Source organism: Achroia grisella, unplaced genomic scaffold (genome assembly GCF_030625045.1).
Source record: "Achroia grisella isolate CSIRO2021 unplaced genomic scaffold, CSIRO_AGI_Agris_v1 utg719, whole genome shotgun sequence".
NCBI classification, from domain to species: Eukaryota; Metazoa; Arthropoda; class Insecta; order Lepidoptera; family Pyralidae; genus Achroia; species Achroia grisella.
Window position 1 is genome coordinate 1,098,707 of NW_026713002.1, and position 24,688 is coordinate 1,123,394.

General features: G+C 35.9%; 1 protein-coding gene across 1 annotated transcript; it reads left to right on the forward strand.

The window, feature by feature from the left end:
• Positions 1 to 2,985: 2,985 nt before the first annotated feature.
• On the forward strand, positions 2,986 to 24,420 carry LOC131850272 (heat shock 70 kDa protein cognate 5). Its single transcript, XM_059200465.1, has 14 exons — positions 2,986 to 3,286; positions 3,464 to 3,519; positions 6,229 to 6,316; positions 7,148 to 7,385; positions 8,764 to 8,925; positions 11,321 to 11,411; positions 12,070 to 12,232; positions 13,297 to 13,452; positions 14,292 to 14,438; positions 15,443 to 15,683; positions 16,506 to 16,715; positions 17,940 to 18,127; positions 20,519 to 20,659; positions 21,987 to 24,420. The coding sequence occupies exons 1-14, from the start codon at positions 3,188 to 3,190 to the stop codon at positions 22,062 to 22,064; spliced, it is 2,058 nt and encodes a 685-aa protein (XP_059056448.1). The 5' UTR covers positions 2,986 to 3,187; the 3' UTR covers positions 22,065 to 24,420.
• Positions 24,421 to 24,688: the final 268 nt, after the last annotated feature.

The following is a 24,688-nucleotide window of genomic DNA, read 5'->3' on the forward strand; positions in this document are numbered from 1 at the left end:
TGCGTATAATCCCGTGGAATATTATGTGAATAATAGAATATTCAATAGCTTCGACACGACTAAAATCAGGCGCAATATAGGAGCAGTGGTGGGGAGCGCCCTGGGGCCCTTAGGACCCGTCTATAAATAACGTCATACGTATTAAATGATTTTCACCCCATCCCACCGTCTCTTCCACAGCTGGTCACATTTGAGATATTTATTTACTTATGGGTCAGCTTTAAACAGTGTTTGAGAGGAAGTTAATAAGAGTTAAGTCGGGAGGATGAGAGGGTTTTTGTCGTTAATATAGGCCTAAAAATAAAATCATTCGAAGTGTCCTAAACACAATATTCTCATGATGCTTTAGATAAATTTTGGACATAATTTTGGTCACAATTTGGGGAGAATACCAGATACCTAGCAACACTGGCTACGACCAGCTCTTGCTTCCTGTGGGTGTACATGTACTTGGATCTCTATATCATTCTTATTTATTTTTGCTGTTTCCCAAATTTCATTAAAATCAGTTAAGCTGTTTCTGTTGTGTTGATCTAGAAGTTTATGTTCATAAAACTGATATTAGATTAGTTAAAATATCACATATTATTCCATGTGACTGTACATGGTATTAATAGCGGATTACTGTTATATTTTGTTGTCTATTCATGGACTGGTCGTAAGTTTCCATGTCTGTGGCATTAGCGCTAGATGCAGAATGCCTTCTTCTTCCATTTTATTTGAAGTCACGAAGCCTCGGTAATGCGCCATTTGCAATTCTATATTATGGCTGTGCTTTTTATGTTGAATTGTTTTTGGCGGGAAAAATACTTTTTTTATTATTCATTAAAACGGAATGTTGCTTAGGTAGTATGTTATTTTATTTTTAATTTAACAAATGTCAAGAATTGGCGCCAATTGTAATGTCAAACTTGGAAACTGACGGACTATCCATAGTTAATGAATTTTTCCTATAGTGGTAATAATATTAGATGTGAGTATATGATTTTCCTAGGTCAGCGAGCGCGGGCACCTTGTAAATAAATACATAAATAAAATGTGATTTGTACAAAGCAGAGTAATGTTTTATTTCTAACCTTTTATCTATTTAGATGGTTTCCCTCAACCTCTAACTTCATTATATACTGTAATGTTTGACATTGTATAATGGTAGTTTTTTTTTAATAATCATGCAATAATTACCTGAAAGGCTAAATTTTAAATTGGAAAAATATACAATTGTGGCTAACATCTGTTCCTACACTTAAGTACCACAGTCTCTTGAAGAAATCTTATTAAGGTCTGTAATATTCAAGACTTTATATAAATTTATTTCCAGCACTGTTTTTTTAAGTTTTTGTACTTTATGTTGGATTAAAAAGACTGTAGAGCCGTAAAATATTAATAAATAAATAAAAATACACTTGTAATATTTCTGTCAACACTGCACACTCATTAGTTTACCTCTCCTGATAACATAGATTTAAGTGTCAATTCAGTCCACGTTACGACTCCGCGTCGAATGTACGCTTTACTAATAAGCCATGTAGCACACTACCAAATTACTAATGTACAATAAATAGTACTTACACTTCACCGGTATACTCACTACCTACATATAATAAACAATAACATATGTAGTGACACCTCATCCCAACAATGAGGTAATAACCACCGCGCTGCACATCCCATAAGGCTCACGATGGTAAATGATAACCATAGACGCCTGGAACACATTGTCAGATGCGCTTTGCTATCTTAGACCCCATACTGTAATAATTATTAGACATTCCACAATTTGTGTACGGCACAGGAAATTCCTCAGAAATCGCAGTATTGGGGACCATTTAGGTTTCAGGGTGGGAGGATGAAATTAATATTAATTACAATGTGTAGTCTTACTAATATAATATCCGGCTGCGCCAACGGTTTCTACTGGCGGGCACTAGTGAAGGATTATAAGATGAGCATGAGGTCAGGTTAGTCGTCGTGGTAAATTCACCATGAATTTAGATGCTTTCTAGGGGAACCACGGGTGATCAACCTGACATGGTACATTCTTAGCAATGGGATTATTACTCCATATTACCAATTATACCCTTTCCAACATTGAACGGTCTTTGATGAAACAAAGTAATAGAATGATTTACAGTAATATAACCTATATTGTCACCTCTATATAATTATATGAAAAAAAGTACATTTGTTTTAAAAAATTAGCATATTTTGGAAAGAGAATATAGAATTTAGTTTTACCCGTGTTTTAGTACTTTTAGTTAGAACGTGACTTTTTAAATGGTAACACTTACGTAAAAAAAATACGCACTTGACTCATTTTCCGATAAATTTTCTTCGATTTTGAAGTCTGTCAGTACTGACGAATAATTAATAAGGTGAAATTAATTACAAGATGTACCTAATAAAATAAAACTTTTTAATACAAGTATCAAATCCTTTACTGAACATATACTGTAAAATTCTAGTTCTAAAAAACATACTCGTACAACATCTATGATTGTATCTTTTCACAGATGTGTTTATGATGGTCAGAGAACTGTTTATATTTATCTAATAGAAATAACAGTGGACAATCCACATACTGTCATCTAGTCCCAAGTAAAGCAGCGATTAACTTGGAACTAGATGTTATAACGAAATTTCAGAGTTTCAACAAGTTTATTATGAAAACCGTTTTTGCGTAAATCCGGTCAACACACGACTTATTACTGGCTCCTTTTGGCAGATATTTGTTTCCTAATGGCTATTTAGTGAGCTTAGAACAAGATGATTATTATATTCTATTGATATAATAATCATCTTGTTCTATAAAAATATACAAAGTGCAAGTATATATTTAAGTAATTAATGCATATATATATTATGCAATTCGTATTTATTTTGATTATTTCGTATTATTTTTCTAATATTGCAACACTGTCCGGAGCTAATAGTACAAGTGGAATCGTACTGAATCGTACATATTCGTAGACAGAGAAAAGTAGCAGGTATAAGACAAAGCAAGCAGTATATACGTTCATTTTGGTTGTTTCTTCCATTCTAGCACTCATTGAATCGAAAAGTACCATTGAAGGTTGAGTGTCCATAAATATTTCCAAAAAAAAGTGAAAATCGTACCTTCAATAGTAACGTCATAAAACTTAGCGGCGCTCAAAATAAAGTGTATTTTGGAAATAATACTGTGCTAAAAATGTTGATCCCCACGCGATCTGTACTAAGGAAAGCGGTGGAATGTTCCACTGTTAGTTCAGAGTTAACACAGAAAAGCTTTTATTCGATTCTCAAAAACGTAAGTGTTCATTTTGTACGATAAATATTGAATTGGTTTTATATACAGGTAGTAATTTAAGATATATTTATTATCCCATACATTTCTTTGCATGACATTTATTCCCCACATGTATTACTAGAATTTTATAGAATATCTTGACATTCGGAGTAGTAAATACATTTCCTATCCTTCCAGCTCGCAGCACCAAGAACAAGTTGCAGCGTACGACATGAAATACAGCGCAGATTCAAGTAAGTTTTATTAATTTCATCAATTACCACAACTGTTACATCATAACCTCTTCCCGCATTTTGTATTCACAAGTTCGATTTCCAATTTTCTACTATTATAAATGGATGTTAAATATTCTGGGAATAGATTATTTAGTCATTATTTTTATAGTTTTAATTATGGAACGTAGATTATTTCAATTATCCATGCCTGTTTTGTTAGCGATATATAATTTTGAGGTTAGTATTTATTGCATCAGTGTTTCTCATTTGTAAATGTGCTATCATGTAGGTTAATATAACTAGGTATTCCATTTTAAATGGTCTACAGATATATATAAATATAATTATGGATACTATGCACTTTGCTTGATAATTTTTCTACCTAAATACAGGCATGCATCACTAGAAAAAAAAGTATTGTGTTAAACTTTGACCAATATTTTAGAATGAAGGCATGTAGCTATTAAATAAAAAAAAATGTCAGCTTGTGCAAGTTTACCACACTTCTTAATACAAAACAATTGATGGGTGAAATTCTGAGTCTGTGTGAATTATTTGAATTACAGCATGTTAAATAGATTCTATTTTGATTAAGTTCTCTTATGACCAATGCCTACTCTTATAAAAAGTAATCTTAATTACTACTGTGCTTTTTTTTTTATAAATATATATAAACAGGAATTACTATATAGCTTAAAAGATTTACATATACACAATGGTCCTTTACTAATATTAAGTTTAAATAGAAAATTACTTTATACTGGAAAAAAAGTATTCACAACATGCAGGATTGTATCACAAAAGACAGTAATAGGTTGTGTTCCATCTATAAAAAAAAGTAAATCTGGGAAACATTGTTTAATGATATTTGAAACAAATTGTTTAAACATTTTTTAGGTTATAATCTAAATATTTTCCTTTATTTGGTCAATTTCATTATACCACGCACAACTTCAGCTGTACACACACTTAATATACATATATTTATCAATACCAATTTAAATATAAAAATTATAGACTATGTTAAAACATTACTATTATATATATAATAAAATGTTTAGTTTCATCACAATCTGTTCAGTAGTTTTTATTTAGAACAAATGAATCCATGGCAATAATGTATTATTAGAAGATTTATAATATAATTATATTGTATCAGATATTAAAAATGCAATAACTGAATTAATGGACATGTAAGAAAGAATTAATTAGGTTGTCTGTAAATTTATGTTATAGTAAGGCCGCCTTTTGTTTCTTTTTTCTTCTTTTTTGTAATTGTTTTTTTAATGCCCAAAAAAGTTTTTATTATTATTTATTATTATTATTAAAAGGTTTTGAAATAGCTTTTAGCCTTTTGTACAATAGCCAGCTTAAATAATTTGACATCAACTTTTCATTGGAAATAATATAATAATAAAATATGGTCATTATTGGAGCACTTTGATATATAAGATAAATCACGTATATTTAAACAAATCCAATAAGTAGTTTATGTTACTCTAAATAAAATATATAAAAATATATCACATTATTAATTAAAATATTACAAGGATAAAATGAGTTCATACTAAATCCACAAGTTGAGCATTACACAGTGGTTATTTGCGTCTGTGTGCGTGTATTACTGTGTAAATCCATGCGATTAAACCTAAAGTTGAGCGGCATCAATTTGTAATAGGCCTCTTAAGCATTAGTGCTGTCCTTGTGGCGTTTTTTTTTTTTTATATCTAGCGCCGTCGATCAGTGTCCGTGCCAGTGCTCGGTTTACGTTTGCAGCGGCGCTAGAGAGACGCGCGACACCAGCTAGGCGCGACTCCTGTCGCCGCCTGTCCTAGATATCGCGCTACAGTTATTCTTATTTATTACTAAAACTGCCTATGAGATTTATTGCTTTATTATCTGAGATCTAGCCCCCAAAGGTCACGACTTTGTGTAGTCGTGAATTCATAAGAACAACATTATACTAGCTGTACCCGCGGTGTTACCCGTGTGAAAGTTATAGCTACTAATGTGTAAGCTATATTACTGTAAAGTTTCATCTAAATTGGTTCTATAGTTTTTGAGTGAAATAGTAATAATAAAAATTCATCCATATATAAAAGTGTAACTACTATTATAACACATATAATGTTTGGTAAAACGCAAAGTTTGTAAGTATAGACGGAAGGATGGATGTGTGTTACTCTTTCACACGAAATCTGCTAAACGGTTTTTTATGAAACTTTACAGTAATGTAGCTATAATATTAAGTTGTCTAAAAGAAACAAAAAAATTGTATATAGGACTTTGTAATGAATAAGGGTGGTAATGTATTATTAATAACCCCCCATAGTTACTGTTATCTAATCAAGACTATCAGTCAAAGCTGAACTGAGATAACAGTGGCTAACATATCGTTGTATTGAAACGTTTATATAGAAAGTTTAATATTTCCACCTCAATTCAACTATTAATTTTGTTTTATTATATGTAACTTACTTATTATATGTACATTCGACTTCGTTCGCGTGGAATATTATTTTATTTTCCTAAAATATTATATTATTTTTATTATTTTTTGAGTGGCATTAAAAAATACATACATCCTTATATTATTCTTCAACCCTCCACCTTCACCCTTCACCCTTCTATTACCAACCCCTATTTTTTAATAGCAATATTTATTTATATGGCAAAACAACGTTTGCGGGTTACAGCTAGTGTAATATAATTTGTTGAATGTTACAGATCGGATGGAGTGCGCGGTGCCGTTATCGGCATCGACTTGGGTACCACCAACTCTTGCGTGGCCGTCATGGAGGGCAAGACACCCAAGGTATGTCCGTAAAACTACCCATACTAATATTTATTTTTAGTGTATGTAGATAAAATTAAGTTACTGTACTTTTAAATGTATATTTATTTCTAACTAGCTGTCCACGTGGAATTTAACAAAAAAGATAATTAGAGAATTTTTCTAAAATAAAAGTAGCCTAAGTTACTCTTTATTACATCAGCTACCTACCAATAAAAGTCCCGTCAAAGTCGGTCCAGCCATTTCAGAGATTAGCCGGAACAGACAGACAAAAATTTTAAAAAATGTTATTTTTGTGTATGTACCATATTTATATTCATATGCATGTAGTAAAAAACGGTTATTTCAATATTACAAACAGACACTCCAAGTTTATTTATGTTTATAGATGATCTTATTATACTTAAATAAAGGGAAAAAATTGCCGGATTGTACCTATCGCTAATCATTATAAATATTTGACATGATTGTGAAACTGTATGATTGTACTACTGTTGGCAATAAATAGATTTATTATTATATTATTTTAGTTTTTGATTTTGTTTTTAAAATCGTAAATTACAATTTTAAAAACAAAATCAAAAACTTTAACTTTAATTTTATGTTTAACCCTTCGGATGTTGTGACACAGATCTGTACAGCCCTCTTGAACCCTATTACCGTCTTGTCACACTTGTGCCCGCAAAAGAGTGACTTCTTTTTAACCAATTTAGTCCTTATTTAAAACGAAATAAGATTGAAACGCATTTGAAAAAATACAGCTGGCGCACGCATACCGCCTCTTCACTTTCGCTCGCTGCGACAGACGACAGACATTCGAAAGGTTAAATTAAAAAAAATATTCTAACTCAGGTGGTCGAGAACAGCGAAGGTTCCAGAACTACGCCGTCACACGTGGCCTTCTCCAAAGAGGCTGAGCGCCTCGTGGGTATGCCAGCCAAGAGGCAAGCAGTCACAAACAGCGGGAACACGTTCTACGCGACCAAACGTCTCATCGGCCGGAGATTCGAAGACCCCGAAGTTCAGAAGGACATGAAGAACTTGTCTTATAAGGTTGTGAAGGCGTCCAACGGAGATGCTTGGGTGCAAGGTTAGTTTTTTTAATATTGTCACGTACAAGCAGCAACAAAACGCAACACAAAAGGAGCGTTCTGATTGGAGCGCACACCCATCCAATTTAAATACGCAACGTAACGTACAGACTTCAAAACTCAACCGAACGATCTAACGTACATTTGTTCACTCCACCACAATTGTAATTTATCACAGTATTTACCCATAAATTTCTATCATTTTCAACAACCCTGTAATCTGCCGAAGCCATCAACACCTACCATCTATCATTCGAGCCGCATCATCACGTACCAAATATATATGTTCATACTAGGTTTGACGGCAAACTTCGTCCGCGTGGAATAATGACCTTGACCAAATAAAGTAAAAATAATAATAATCTGACCTAAAACATCCAAAGTAAAAAGGTTTCATCGTTCTAGCTTGAACAATGACCACTTTCCATACAAACTTACATCTCCTAATTTATTTCATCTCTATAAGGCTAAAATTTTATAAATTTCAATGTCATGTTTATTTATATTTAATCAACAGCCCAAAAATAAGTTTCTAGCATTAAAAATTACGATACTTCCATACTACCTTTTATCTCCCCTTTCAACCCTTTACATTAAAAAGTAGCCTATGTCCTTTCTCAGGGTCTAGACTGTGTACCAAATTTCATTGAAATCGATGCAGTAGTTCTGGCGTGAAAATGTGACAGACAGAGTTTTATTCGAATTTATAACATTAAGTAAGGATAATTCATAGCGCCGTCGATCAGTGTCCGCGCCAGTGCTCGGTTCACGTTTGCAGCGGCGCTAGAGAGACGCGCGACACCAGCTAGGCGCGACTCCTGTCGCCGCCTGTCCTAGATATCGCGCTACAGTTACAATACATAGATAAATAAATTATTTAGAATCCTAATCTAGAATAAGACAATTTGTAGAAATTATTGAAAACTGGCCAGCTCGGCAGACTTCTTCCTGCCCAGCCCGGTCAGTTATGTCTTCGTATCTATATATGTTTGTATCGGTTTTGGTGTTTTTTATGTATATTATGAGTATGTATGTATTTATAAAAAAATGTATCTTAAGTATTTTCTTTTATGGATGATATTGGAATGCATGTGCATTCCATAGAGTATAGAAACGGGATTGTTAATATGGGCTAGCAATTTATCATGATAGGTTGACCTCCACGCGATTCCCCCTGGAATTTATCGTGATAAATTGCCATTTGTCAAGACGGCTAACTGAGCTGACTTCTGCTCATCTTATCATTCTCCACTGTAGCCCCGTCAGGGTACACCGTTAGCGCAGGCGGATGCACCATTCCATTATCAGCTATAAGAAAACTTGAGACTACTTGGGATGATGCTGTGTGAATAGTCCAGACTATTGTAAATTTTGCAGGCAGTGATGGAAAGGTGTACTCTCCAAGTCAAATCGGTGCTTTCGTACTGATGAAGATGAAGGAGACGGCGGAGGCGTACCTGAACACGTCAGTGAAGAACGCCGTAGTTACCGTGCCGGCCTACTTCAACGACTCGCAGCGCCAAGCCACCAAGGATGCGGGTGAGTTGGTGATTTGGAGAAGAATAGTACTCTTCTTCTTTCATTGCAATGGCAACTAAATGCCCTTACCCCAGAATAATAAGAGCAACACACAAGTTTCTTGCTCGTTCTTCTTGTGATGAGACAGCTTTCCGAACGAGTGGTAGATAAAAACAAATTGTTATGACTATTCAAAAGTGCATAAATTAAGTTTATTTGAATAAATTATTTTCTATTCTATTCTATTCTAAAATATTTTACTTGATTTTCATTTAATGTTAGACATAGACACCTATATACACTGTAAACAAACTGGCTTTTAAAAAGAAGTAATTCTATTGAGTTTCTTGCCAGTTCTTTTCATTTGGATCTATATACTGAACTGGACGGTAGGGTAAAAATTAAAATTATAATGTAAAAAACTTTATATTAATAAGCGGCTAAGATGTCCTACACGAATAAATGATATTTGAATTTGAATTGCGACGACTTTTACGCATTTTAACGCGTACGCGTTTAGTGTTGGATAGCCCATTTATCGAGGACAGTTATATCCTATATAACAATAGGAGAGGAGCGTACAACCGGGGTTATCGTTATCAGTCGTGGTAGTGAGTCCACTAGACCCTAAGCCCTAAGAAATTATGTGAATTTGAATGATTACTGTATTTATTCAATTTAATTCATTTATACAATATCCAACAATGAAACATGAGCAGGGGGAAAAGGGGATTGTCAGTAATGTGAACTGATGGTCTTATTGCTAGCAATGTATCATATCAGGTTGACCTCCACGCGGTTCCCCCTGGAAACCATCGTCATTAATGTTTGGTGAATTTATTTGCATCCGCCTGCGCTAACGGTTTACGCTGGCGGGGCACCAGTGGAGGATGATAAGATGAACAAGGTCAGGTCAGTTAGCCCATCGTGACAAATTCACTAGGAATTTATCACGATGGTTTCCAGGGGGAGCCGCGTGGAGGTCAACCTGACATGGTACATTGCTAGTATTGGGGTCATGAGTCCACATTACTAACAATTCCCTTCCCCCCGGGTGGTACTTGTTAGGCAATGATAGGTACAACGTTTGAGTGTATATGTATATATGCCTCTATTATTATAATAATCACTCAAACACACCTTTTTACCATCATGTGATTAGTTTCATCGCTGTACTTACATTAGTAGAATCGTATGTATTATTTTTTATTCATGTATATATCTGATTATTAGGTTTTTTAATTATTTCTAGTTATATATTTTTGTATTTATGTATATAAATATATATATTGTTAGTATATATTATATATATTATATGTTATATATTGTATTTACATGTACTTTGTATTTGTAGTTATATATCACATTTGACGTTAATTCTTTAGTTTTAATTTTTAATTTATCTTTTCTTAATTGTATTATTTGCACTCCTGTGTCACGCTGTTTTGGGTTGACTGGAAGAGATCTCTTTTAGAGATAAGTCCTCCTTTGTAAACAAAACTTATAACATATATTCAAAACTTGTATTTAAAAGTGCAACAAAGTATATATATAATAATCAATCCTTATTTTATTATTATTTATTTATTTGCAGAATACAATGTTACAAGTAGGTCTTACAATATGAATATTCGTTAAATGTATTCAGCCTGCTAACAGACGTGCAAAATTTATATACATTACTAGCTGTCCCGGCAAACGTTGTTTTGCCTTAGAAATAAAAAAAAATTTAGGGGTGGACTACGAAAAAATTCTTTAATACTATAAAATAAAAACAATTGTCTAATAACCAATTGTAAAGTCTAGATTTAAAAAGTCTAAAATTTTGCATTTTTATTTTATTTTAAACGTTGTATTTTTATGTCAGTTGGTAATTGTAAATTTTAATCATCGTATTGTAACAATTTTTTTCAAAGATGGGACTTCTATACTATATATTTGTTTTAACAATCGTGTTGTCTCTTACTACTTATTTAGTAAGTACATTATTCATCCTTTCCCCTCCGATCGATCCCCCGTCCTTCAAACGGGGATCAATATTACGATGGCCTGAGCCGAGGTTCGAACCCCTAGTGGTGCCCTCAGACTAAAGTCGTATCCGTCAGGCAGGAGTTGGCCTTCAGCCGCTCCATAAGTGCTTCCGCGGGTTTGGAGTGCCATCTGCACTCGCCCCCTAACGTCCGGTGAAGCTGTAAAGGTCAACTGAGGCCAACAGCATTAGAGTAGTCCGAAAAAAAAATTATTCATCCTTACACTGTAAGCAATCTAATCTATTGTCCCTTGAAGTCTTCTAACATAACAAAAGAATATTAGAAAGGCTAAGGGCATAGCACATAAATGGTTGGATAATGTCAGTGTTATCGAGTAAAGAGTTAGTTTAAAGAGTACAGTCTAATTTTATTTATTTGTGATACAGGTCAAATAGCAGGATTGAATGTACTGCGAGTGATCAACGAGCCCACCGCGGCAGCGCTCGCCTACGGCATGGACAAGACAGATGATAAGATGTAAGTACTTTGTTATCAGTTTACGGAGGTTGGTTTTATTTATTCACTAGCTGTGCCCACGGTTTAAACCATATGAAATAACAGTTTATGTCGCGCCTGTCAAGATATCTATTAGACTGAAGAATTTTCTCGAATTATTTGACTACATTAATTGAGAGATTTATACTACTTTTGCTGACCTTACGCTCAGACTGAAGAATTTTCTCGAATTATTTGACTGTATTTATACTAGCTGACCCGCTCAGCTTCGTCTGCATCACGCTTATATATTTCGTCCTGTGATGGCGCTGTGTTGATTGTTCATAGTTATTTATTATTTACTAGCTGTTCTCGCGACTTCGTTCGCGTAAAATAGAACTTTATTTTTCTAAAATATAATATTATTTCTGTAATAAAAGTAGCCTAAGTTACTCCTTATTACATCAGCTACCTGCCACTAAAAGTCCCGTCAAAATCGGTCCAGCTATTTCAGAGATGAGCCGGAACAAACTGACAGACAGACAAATATTGTAAAAATGTTATTTTGTGTACGCACCGTATATTTATATGTAAGTAGTAAAAAACGGTTATTTCAATATTACAAACAGACACTCCAATTTTATTTATATGTATAGATATATAGTCCATAACGTGTACCATAATGTTAAATGGCCAACAGCATCGCAGTGTACGACCTCGGCGGCGGCACCTTCGATATATCCGTGCTGGAGATACAGAAGGGTGTGTTCGAGGTGAAGTCCACCAACGGAGACACCCTCCTCGGCGGTGAGGACTTCGACAACGTCATTGTGAACTTCCTGGTCGACGAGTTCAAGCGGGATGTGAGTTTATTCAGTTTTTTTGTTGTTATTGATTATGAAGAAATTTCAAGTATATCAAGAAATTTGATATGTGTGACCTACGACTTTCTTCGCTTAGTAAATGACTATTTTTAAATAATATAAATAAAGTTTATGACATAAAAGTAGCCTAAGATATTCCTTATAACATTAGCTTATTTGTACATTAAATTTAATAAAAAAAAAAACACGTAGCGCCGTCGATCAGTGTCCGCGCCAGTGCTCGGTTCACGTTTGCAGCGGCGCTAGAGAGACGCGCGACACCAGCTAGGCGCGACTCCTGTCGCCGCCTGTCCTAGATATCGCGCTACAGTTACAATACATAGAGAGATATTGTACTTTTTTTTTTCACATCAAAAGCTAAGCGTATCTTGTATTGTAAGGTATAATTTACAATGGTGTAAGAAAATATTTTATTGCTTTTTGCTATTGTGTCTTTTAACTTTTGTGAGCATAGAATGTGTGTTAGATTAAAAAGAAACTATGACTGTTCAAAAGTGCTGAAATGAAGTTTATTTTAATAAGATTTTCTATTTCTGTTTTTAATAATTTAAATTCAATAATATGTTTGTTTGCTTGATTCATGTATTCATGGTTTAACCAATTATAAAATTTGATAAATGTCAGGATTGGTATATGCCTGTATGAGAATTACAAGTCCTGTCCAATCATGATTATGCGGAGGAAGTAGCAGATGGAGTCTTATATGTTTTAACATTTATTATAAATATTATATAATAATACTAGCAGACACAGCCACGTGTTGCTCTGGCTAACAATCTCTTTATATATAAAAATATTATAAATTAAGATGTAGCCTTACATCCTAAGTTGGATCACGTTGCACAAAATGTGCAAATCATATTTGCAATCGGTTCAGTAGTTTAGGAGTCCATAGCGGATATATCAATGTGACACGTAATTTTTATATATAATAACATATAATCATTGAATAATAGAACTCGCGACAACCGGAAATAAAGCAATGTACTAAACTGATAGACCAGCGAGAAAGTATACACTATTAATGACATTTGTCGTTGCAGCAAGGAACTGATCTCCGCAAAGATGCAATGGCAATGCAGCGGCTGAAGGAAGCGGCCGAGAAAGCTAAGATCGAACTGTCCGGCTCGCTGCAGACCGACATCAACTTGCCATACCTCACTATGGACGCTTCAGGACCTAAGCATATGAATCTCAAGGTAATATTACTAACATTATAAATGCTTATGCTTATGCGTGTGGATGGATGTTTGTTACACTTTCGCGCAAAAAGCTATTGAACGGAATTATTAAACTTTAGCGGCTATGTTGGGGCCGCTATTATTTGTGTTTGTATGGTAGCAGCAGCAAGAAAGGAGGAGATGAAGTGATGAGTCCAGGTTGTGGCTATATACATATTTATAATATAGAAGTATTTACAACAGATATATGTACGGACAAGAAAGTGATTCGGTCTCGAATGACATGCCTGTTATTTTATTGTTCTGTTGTAACTAGGCAACGGTGTTGCCGCGCGATAATAGTTAATTCGTCACAAAACTTTACAGTAATGCAGCTTATACATCAGAATAACATATAGTCTATAAACTTCGCGGGTCAAACCGTGGGCGTCAATTCTTATCCCTCACGGGTCTAGGTAGCGAACTTTTAATAAGGCGGGCACAATAGATCTATACAGCTCGCAGTGTTACAGGCACCTAACAATAGCCCAAATCCCCCTTCCCCCCAAACGACGGGGTACGGCTGGTTAACACACTAATTCTGTCTTTGATTCTTTGTTAGATGTCCGTCATTTTGTAATGATAATTATTTATTTAATAAAAGGCACGCACGATTGATGGCCGCGAAAATGCGCACGCACCTTTCTCGTGCTTTTTGTTTCTATGACATAGCTTTTTAATTGTCACATTACCTACAATTGTCTGTTGTTCCATTGAGGTGTAACAATTAGAGTTCATATATTGGATACATGCATGCTATTTGAAGGTTTTATATTTATATATATGTAATAACGGTAGATGATGGTATGTCTGTACAGATGACTCGGTCGAAACTGGAGTCGCTGGTGGGTGATCTGATCAAGAGGACGGTGGCTCCTTGCCAGCGTGCGCTGCAGGATGCTGAGGTGCAGCGCGCTGACATCGGGGAGGTGCTGCTCGTTGGTGGCATGACGCGTATGCCCAAGGTATGTACTTATTTCTAAGTGGGAGAATATTGTTCTACCACTATGTCGGGGAGTATTGTTCTACCACTTTTTATGGATGATAATGAGTATGAAATATTGTATATTACTCTTATTCTAAAGTAATATTGGAAGTAGTATATATTTGTTTAAAAATCTATTATTAATGAAGTTTTAAATGTTAATGATTATGCCTATAATCTGGAATACTTATGGAATAAAAAAAATTAACCATATTTTTATTTGCTTAATAGAATGTGTTTGTCATTGCATTCTCTAGCATTATAAAAGGAATTTTTATAAGAAGAATTTCATACTTTACTGTAATTTAATTTTAATTGTAGTACAATTAAAATTAAATTACAGTACCACCTGACCAACCGGTATACCATTACTAACCTTAAAAATCAAGCTGCTATGAGGCCACATGAATACCAACGCAGACGACTTTACACAAAATGAACTTTGGTGAAAGTGTATACAAACTCACCCAGTTACAGCACCAGCACATGCCAACATCAGCTCTCATAGCTGGCGAGGCTGTCCACTGGACGGGTGCTATATTAAATTGGAGACATATTCCCCGGTTGTGTATTTATACTTTCGGGTTATAATCTCACAAACATTTACTCGATATTTCACCAGAGATCGACTGTAAAAGTCGTCTGCGAGTATGCCTCAGTCTAAGCTATTTTGAGCTTTAAAGACCTTGCTGTGTAAGCTTTTTTTTATTGTACAAAATATCTTGATTCGTCTATCACAGACTATTATGATATGTCAAATCTACCGTTACTTCGGAATGTTGTACATGTTTAAAATAATACAAGATTCATTTAAATTCTAATTTAGGAGAATAGAGTGACCTCCAGCATATGGTATTGTAAAAGTAAAAAGTCTCATCAGTGTTAGTAACCTAAACAGATCAGTCCCGACAAGTAGCACCCGTTCACGAGTATGACGGATGATTTGATAACAGGTGCAGTCGATGACGGATGATTTGATAACAGGTGCAGTCGACGGTCCAAGAGATCTTCGGACGCACGCCGTCCCGGGCCGTGAACCCGGACGAGGCGGTGGCGGTGGGCGCCGCCGTGCAGGGCGGGGTGCTCGCCGGAGACGTCACCGACATCCTGCTGCTGGACGTCACGCCGCTCTCGCTCGGCATCGAGACGCTGGGCGGAGTGTTCACCAAGCTCATCACCAGGAACACCACCATACCCACCAAGAAGAGCCAGGTGTTCTCCACCGGTGAGTTGTGGATTTATGATAATCTTGATTAGGTGGTCTGACCCACCATGAAGAGCCAGGTATGATTGTCTCGAATCGGTGGTCTAGCTGGTTTGGCACCTCTTAGGATTGTTGGCTCATGTTTAAACGAAAACTATATCTCCTTTGGATAGTATACGGGTCTTGGAAGCGAAGTTTGAAAAAGGGCGAGCACAACAAATCTATGCAGGTCGCAGTGCTACAGGTCTTAGCACCTAACACCATAAATATATATTAACCATGCTTAAATACATATCTAATAATATAACACGTAGCGCCGTCGATCAGTGTCCGCGCCAGTGCTCGGTTCACGTTTGCAGCGGCGCTAGAGAGACGCGCGACACCAGCTAGGCGCGACTCCTGTCGCCGCCTGTCCTAGATATCGCGCTACAGTTATTTCTATCTAATATATATAATACTCATATCGCGATGTTTGTTACCAAACTTCTACGAAACGGCTTTACCGATTTTTCGAGAGCTGTACCCTCGTCACCCGCGTGATGTTTATAGCCTATGGATATATGGTCTATGGATAAAACAGTATATCATATTCTGATGTACAAGCTATATACCACAAAGATTCATCAAAATTCGGTAATTTCAGTAGTTTTTACATGAAAGAGTAACAAACATCCATCCATACTCACAGATGCATACATGGTAAATCTTGACTTAACTGAAGCCTATTTTTTACTTCCGGTACATAAAAGTCATAGAAAGTATTTACGATTCTGTTTTCAACAAAAAGTATACGAATTTACAACTTTCGCGTTTATACTATTAATAAGATTGTATTTGCCACAGCTGCGGACGGGCAGACCCAAGTGGAGATCAAGGTGCACCAAGGCGAGCGCGAGATGGCGGTGGACAACAAGATTCTGGGGCAGTTCTCCCTGATCGGCATTCCGCCAGCGCCACGCGGAGTACCACAAATCGAGGTCACCTTCGACATCGACGCCAACGGCATAGTGCACGTGTCCGCTAGAGATAAGGGAACTGGCAAGGAGCAACAGAGTAAGTTATATTTTAATGGATAATTACGGAATGTGACTCGAAAGACAATTTAAAAGCAAAACAATTATTTCAATGTGAAACAGGAAAGCGCGTCTTAGGTGAAGATCGGTAACGAGACTAACTTTTTCGTTCAGTGTCTTAGTCGGAACAGCGAGTAATTGGAAGGGAATGTATGAATGAATGTAATATTGACTTATTAATACAGAAAGCTACCACAGCTATTTCAGAACTGTTTGTCGAACTGTAACACCCGCCTGCGCTAACGGTTTACGTTGGCAGGTCACCAACAAAGGATAATAAGATGAGCTTGAGGTCAGATCAGTTAGCTCATCGTGATAAATTCACCGAGAATTTACGAAGATAGTTACCAGGGAAACCACGTGGTCAACCTGACATGGTACATTACATGTGAAGTGTAAGTTGCCCAGCTGGAGGAGAAAGGTTGAGGTGGGAGGGGGGGGGGGGCGCTATAGGAAGAGGAAAAATGGTTCGTCACGACCTATTTTAAAAATGGGAAGGAATTTGTTTAGAATTTTTATTTATTTACTGTTTATTGCATTAGATGTATATAATAATTTATCAGCTTCAACCGGCCTTCCCGAGCGTGATGCATCTTAAACATCAAAATTGCCGAATCGAAATTAGCGAACCAATTCTGGCACTGGCGTACTGTTAACACACCTTCTCCACACACATCGGTCAATTTCTTTCTGGCTTGAACAGCATTTTTGCCCTTTCTGTAGTAAAACAGTAAGATATGTCGAAAATGCTGCTTATCGCTCTCCATATTTAAAAGGGCACCAACCAAAAACTACTGCGTAGAATTAATTGTAATTTTTCACACACAAGCCTTGCTATATGAGCTCTCAAACCATATAAAAATTATACGGCTTAAGTGTGAACTGCGTGTAAAAAAATACAATGAAATCCTCTGCCAGGAAACCAAATTACTTTCCGAACAATCTAATAGTTTATCATTTCCCCATGAGTATTCTGAGAGTTTGCCACCGAGGACGTAATTTATATATAGTAGGATTTTCCTGACCTCATGCACATCTTATCATCCTCAACTAATGCCCCGTCAGCGTAAACCGTTAGCACAGGCGGGTGCACCATTCCATTATCATCCATAAAAAAACACTCGACATGTCCACATTGACATCGAAAGTCAATATATGTTCGTTGTTGTCATATATTTTACTTAACTAATTGTCGCGCCAACAGTCGTGATCCAGTCGTCGGGCGGTCTGTCCAAGGACGAGATCGAGAACATGGTGAAGTCGGCGGAGCAGTTCGCTGCGGCCGACAAGCAGCGCCGCGACCGCGTGGAGGTCGCCAACCAGGCCGAGGGCGTGCTGCACGACACAGAGACCAAAATGGACGAGTACAAGAGCCAGCTGCCGCAAGACGAGGTACGACATATATACATACTAATAAAAGATAGTCATAATAATAAATAAGCTTATTCGCGTATCCCCAAGGGTGTACTAAGATTGTGATGATGACAATCAAGCATACGGCCCATCTGATGGTAAACGGTTACCGTAGCCTATGAACGCCTGAAACACCAGAGGTATCAAGTGCGCGTTGACGACCCATAAGAAACCTTAATATACCCTTCTTGAAAAACCCCATGCTGTAGTCTCGTGGGAAAACCTCGGCAGGAAGTTAATAAATTAAACTACAGTAGTAAAACATTAAAAATGAACAAAAAGCTTCTACGGAGTCTCGAACAAGTCTTAACATCGAGATGTAGAAAAGTTAATAAAACGTATTAACGCCATCTAGTGGTGCAGTTGTAAAATTAAATTATTTATTATTATTATAATTATTGATAAATTATAAATGAAACATATAAAAAATAATATGTATAAACCGTCAAGGATGAATGGCGATTCTCCACAATGCGGTTTTCTAGAAACTTTGCCAAGCACAACCACATTGTGGAATCACCTTCCAGCAATGGCATTTTCGAACTGATACGATATTGAAATCATCAAGAAAAGATCTTATTCCTTTTTAAAAGGCCGACAACGCACTTGCAAGTCCCCTGGTGTTGCGGGTGCTCATAGGCAGCGGTAATCACTTACTATCAGGTGAGCCGCATGCTAGTTTGTCCCCTGTGCTAAAGAAAAAAGGAGCGTGTTGTGTAAAGGCAGTGTCGCGGGATAATAATACGATGTTGTTGATAGAGACGATGTATATTATAGATGATAATTGACTGACAATATATACATAGAAATATTGATCTTATATACTAAATGACAATAGGAAAATGTAAGGTGGGGTGACACAGTTTAAACACGGCAGTGCTTAGTAGACAATATTGAATTTGTCTTACTAGACATTATTAAATGTAATTATTATTTTAATGTATCTAGGTGACCCAAGATAGGTAGACGTCCCATAGGCATAGGCATATAATATAAAAAGCACCCAATTTAGGCCGTCCGCGCTTGGTGCGCGTCCGGTAAAGCATGGTGCAAGATAATAGGTGTTAAGTTATCACCCGCCGCTGTTGTCAGTGGATGGGACGATTTATGGTACCTACAACTTATATATAGCTAGCTGTACACGCGACTTCGTCCGCGTGGAATTTAACTTTATTTTTCAAAAAATAAAAGTAGCCTAAGTTACTCCTTATTACATCAGCTACCTGCCAAAAAAAGTCCCGTCAAAATCGGTCCAGCCATTTCAGAGATTAGCCGCAACAAACAGATAGACAGACAAAAATTGTAAAAAATGTTATTTTGGTATATGTACTCTATATATATTCATATGCATGTAGTAAAATACAGTTATTTCACTATTACAAACAGACACTACAATTTTATTTATATGTATAGATGACGGTCTCGGTGATCTGTCGGTTTTATATGGCAAGACAACGTTTGCCGGGACAGCTACTTTATAAATAAATCTTTGGAATGGACAAGATTTTATTCCTCTAATCCAGTAACTAGCGAACCGCCCCGGCTTCGCACGGGTGCAATACTGATACTAAATATACCTACTACAGAATGTCCTTATAAACAAGGTTTACAGCTCTTTTGTCATTAGACAATATAAACATGTTTTGTTTAGAGGTTACTATTGAAAGAGCGACGTATTGATCACGAGAAAAACACAGCGCTCGAATCTAAGCCCACAACGTTGAAAGTTTGACCCTGCGATCCCTGCACTTTAAATCTGTAATATCTTCGGAAATATTCTTTTAAATTACATGCTGTAAAGGGCCATATTGATCTATATTAAATGGTCAATGAAGTTCCCGTAAAATGTAGAAGATAAAAAATGGTTATTGTCGGTTGTCCTTAAGAGATAGACATATATAATCGCGGACTTTTTTGTTGACCTTTTTAAGGTGTACAATACTGTAGTACATTATTTTGATATATCTCGTGGGGTTCAGACAGCGTTTGCAATGTAAGCTCAAAAAATGTGTTTATTTATGACATCACATTAGAAACCTCTAAATTTATCAGTGTTTCTCTACAATATTATGCATATATTATACATATAAACCTTCCTCTTGAATCACTCTATCTATAAGAAAACGGCTTCAAAATCCGTTGCGTTGTTTTAAAGATTTAAGCATACATAGGGACGGCAACTTTGTTTTATTACTATGTAGTGATTTCACTATCCTATCACTCTTATCGTAACCTAACATACGGGTGCAACTACAACCGAAACAAAAATTATTAGACTACAATTAATCGAAACTCGTCGTTATTACTTCACTATAAACTGTTATTTTGTTTGAAATATTCAATGATACTTATGTACTTTTTTGTGAACAGTGCGACAAGTTGCGCGGTGAGATTGCGAAATTACGAGACCTCCTCGCCCAGAAGGACACAGCGGACCCTGAAGCGATCCGAACGGCCACCAGTCAACTGCAACAGGCCAGCCTGAAGCTATTCGAGCAGGCGTATAAAAAGGTATGTGTTTCTGATCATAAAATTAAATAATAATTCAGATTTTGACAACCTCGGTGGTCTAGCGGTTTAACACACCGCCTAACTTCCGATGGTCGTGGATTCAATTTCTCGCACGGAACAAACATGAGTGTGATATTTGTGTCGATCTGGTTGTGACGAAAAAAAATACATCTATATATTTGTGTCAGTTATCGAGTACCCATAACACAAGCTTTAGCTAGCTTAACTTGGATCTAGATGGCGCTGTGTGAATTATCCTGAGATTATTATTATTTTTACAATGTTATGGAAATCTGTTACGGAAGGAAGGACTGTATAAGGACTGGTAAAAAATGAGACACGTTCTTAGGTGAGGTAAAATAGCTGTAATCAGCTCGCTAGCAAAAATATAAAGACAATATGGCATAAGAAAACAAACGGTATGTAAAAACAGAACGTCAAAATATAAAATTCAAATATATATAAAAAACATAAAAACTATCAAAAAGGTTGCCATCGGCAACAGAAATCTTTACATGTTATAGAATAGTAAAATTGTGATGACGCGAAAATTGTCTGGTTGTTTATCTGTTTTGGATGATAATGGAATGGTGCACCCGCCTGCGCTAACGGCACTGGCGGCGCACCTGTGGAAGCTGGTAAGATGAGTATGAGATCAGGCCAGTTAGTCCATCGTGACAAAATTGACCAGGATGGTCCTTAGTTCTTAGTATAGCGGCTCAACACGCCGCTTTACTTCCGACGGTCGCGGGTTCGATTCCTAGCACGGCACAAACATTTATCAGTATGATTAATTGTATCGATCTGGGTGTTTTCTATGTGTTATTATTACTAGGGGTATTTAAACTTGGTGTAGATAGAAACAATAATATGCACTTTTTTGAGCCGTCACACTAGTTGTGTGTGTGTGACGGTCAAGCAATTGTGCTAGATGAAATGGATTCCAGTTATCATCTGATATCTTTATGGATTCTCAGACGATTTGTGATTTCTACATTTAAAATTTTATATATAATATTCTCGTGTCACGATGCTAGTTACCATACCCCTCCGAAACGACTTGAACGATTTTTATAAATTCATATTCAGCAGGTCTGAAAATCGGCTACTATCTGTTTTTCATACCCTTAAGTGGTAATGGTTGTCCACCTCTAACATGTTTTTTTTGGATAATTTTATAATGTGGCAACCCTAAATTATCACCCTTCTATCACCAACCCCTATTTTTTAACAGCGATATTAGTGCTTAAATTTATATGGCAAAACTAAATTTGCAGGTAGTAACATATAATTCTATAAAATATAACATTTATAATACTTGTCGCAGATGGCAGCAGAACGTGAGGGTGGCCAACAGCAGACGCAGACTGAAGGTCAAGAGGAGAAGAAAGAGGATAAGAACTAAACAGCCGTGTTCTTGACATAGGCACATTATTAGATACAAGATTACTAGCAAACGTTGACTAGTGTCACCCGACTTATTGAGGGCGCCATCCGTACATTATATCACGCTTTTAGGGGAGGGGGTGTTGTTAGGTCGGCAAATGACATTGTATAATATGACGTCACAAAGTTCGTTAAAAATCTAGGACATGGATCTTAGATTATGTGACATGACATTTCAATTTTAGAATTATTAAACACGAAATTTGACTATTAAAATTATTAGCCGTAAGAACACCCCCCCTCCTAAAAAAATGTTAAATGGTTAGAATTACTGGTGTGGTATAATTTATGGATGGACCTTTGGCAGTGTATGGTATACAGGGTGAGTAGTAAAGGGAAAGCGAGCCGAAAGCCAGTGCTATATTATGTTATTGATAAGAATACATATATAGGTAGCCTGTATTCACGAAACTGAACACTATCCCAAAGACGTAAAGTGCAAAATTGTAAATAATCTTTTAAATATCCCATACAAAACAAATTTATGACCGACATAATATATACAGGCTGATCTACCACGCGCAGTCGTCTTTGTACTAAGTCAATCCCTGGTGAAATTTATTCGTATACGGGCCCGTAGGTCTAGCGGTTTAGTACAATTCAATCGGTCGCGGGTTCGATTCCTCGCACAGTGCAAACATTTGTATTCATGAGTATGACTGTTTATATCGGTTTTCTATGTATAATATGTATGTACAAGAAAAAAATATTTAAGTATTTATGCGAGTTGTTTAATACCGATAACACAAGCGCTTGCTGTGGGACTAGATGGCGCTGTGTTAATTGTCCAGGGTTATTTATTTATTTATTCAGTTTCATGAGTATTCATTTGGCTGTTCGGTTTGGCATACCGTTTACGACTAACCCTATCCAATATAGAATAGTTTGTCATCTGTTTAGTTGTAGTTTTAGGCAGTAGAGGCTCGATTATCTGGTTGCTGATTAACCGGCTATTATCTAATCGGTTGCTAACAAACATTTGAGAATTGTTAGCAACAGTTTTATATAATTAAACGCCGGATGTCTCGTCTTACCCGGATGTTGGTTAATTATTGATTTTCAATATTACACTGCAGAAAACGAAAAACAATGAGTGAATGTATGTAGATTAGATTTTGCTTTAAAATCTGATTTGAGAGTGTATGTGGTGTATATATATTAGTTTGGAAAATATATGTGGATTATTTCTTTAGATCCTTATAAATTATTGATTTATCTGCCTTTAGCCACAAAGGTCGGGAACTATTTAACGGCGAATTCTATTACTTAAGATTTTTGAGAGAAAATGAATCGTGTTAGATATGTTCGCATAAAATCCGTCTCTACGAATATTCATAGAATTTAGATAAAAACTATAGTGAATACATTATTTATTTATATCCATATGACTGATTGATTTATGCACTTTTAGTCACAAAGGTCGGTAACTATTTAAAGGCGATTATTATATATAATATCCAATTCGGCAATATTCAGATATTTGACAGAAAATATTTGTGTGTAATATTCATAATTTTTAAAAACATATGTATCTTAAGAATATTGGTCCAAAAAATGAACATACATTTTTTGGACTAATGTTATTAAGAAGACCAAATGAAATCGTATTAATTGTCGCCAAAAACGAAAATATAAACAAAATCATTAATTTCCCATACATGTTAATATTCAAAATAATGGTTCAATGAAATGTCCCGTCCCTGTCCAACTGTATGCGATAAGAGACGGATGGAATAGATGAGTGTGGTGTGTATTGAGTCCATGTATTGTGGCTAATTCTCTTACTGTATATGTTTGTTGATGTATCATTGAGAAGTATATTGCGTTGTTATGTTTTTATTAATTATTACGTATATGGATGAAAAGCGGGGCAAAAATATTAAACAGTTCAGGATAATCGGGCTTCTACTGATATATTGTTTGTGGCCCGATAGCTTTACAAACCCACTCTCCGTATCGAAGTAATATAAATTTACTTAACAGTATATACAAGATTATTCAGTTGTCACTGAAATTTATGCCATCACAAAATGTAGTAAGGTTCAAAATGTGTTTGGGTAATTGTTTTGCACGTACTACGATTAGCATGTTTTGCATTGACCATATTTACGCAGTTACGAACTTTAAAGAGGTGGAAATAAATATTTTTTCATAATTTTTATTTTCACCTTTTGTCATAGACAACATTATAGCAGCTATAATGTTATCTATGACAAAAGGTATATTTTTACCTAGAAGCGTTGAAGGCTCTAATTCTGCTGCTTTATTGTCTGTAGCAGAAATATGACCTTTCAACTGTTCGCTGTCAAAATGACATTTCGTCTGTGAGACCAATTACAGGACTTCTCACAGATGAGACTATAGTGTCCGAGTACAATAGTTGGCTCCTTCGCAGATGAGTATGCGTAATCCGAAGTACATGTAAAAACAAGTAGGAAGGTAGCTTTATTTTGGATAAACACCAAATAATATTTCTTTTCACTAAATATATATATAATTATATTATAATTTGTTTTTTTTGTCGATACGAAGATTAGATGCAGTCAAAATAACAGAAGATATGGTCTGAAATTTGCTTGCATT

Excerpts from the sequence above, each read along its gene's own strand:
- LOC131850272 (XM_059200465.1), top strand. The coding sequence starts at position 3,188 with ATGTTGATCCCCACGCGATCTGTACTAAGGAAAGCGGTGGAATGTTCC. Across the intron at positions 11,412-12,069 it reads GACAAGACAGATGATAAGAT|CATCGCAGTGTACGACCTCG; the intron begins GTAAGTACTTTG and ends AATGGCCAACAG. Across the intron at positions 13,453-14,291 it reads CTAAGCATATGAATCTCAAG|ATGACTCGGTCGAAACTGGA; the intron begins GTAATATTACTA and ends ATGTCTGTACAG.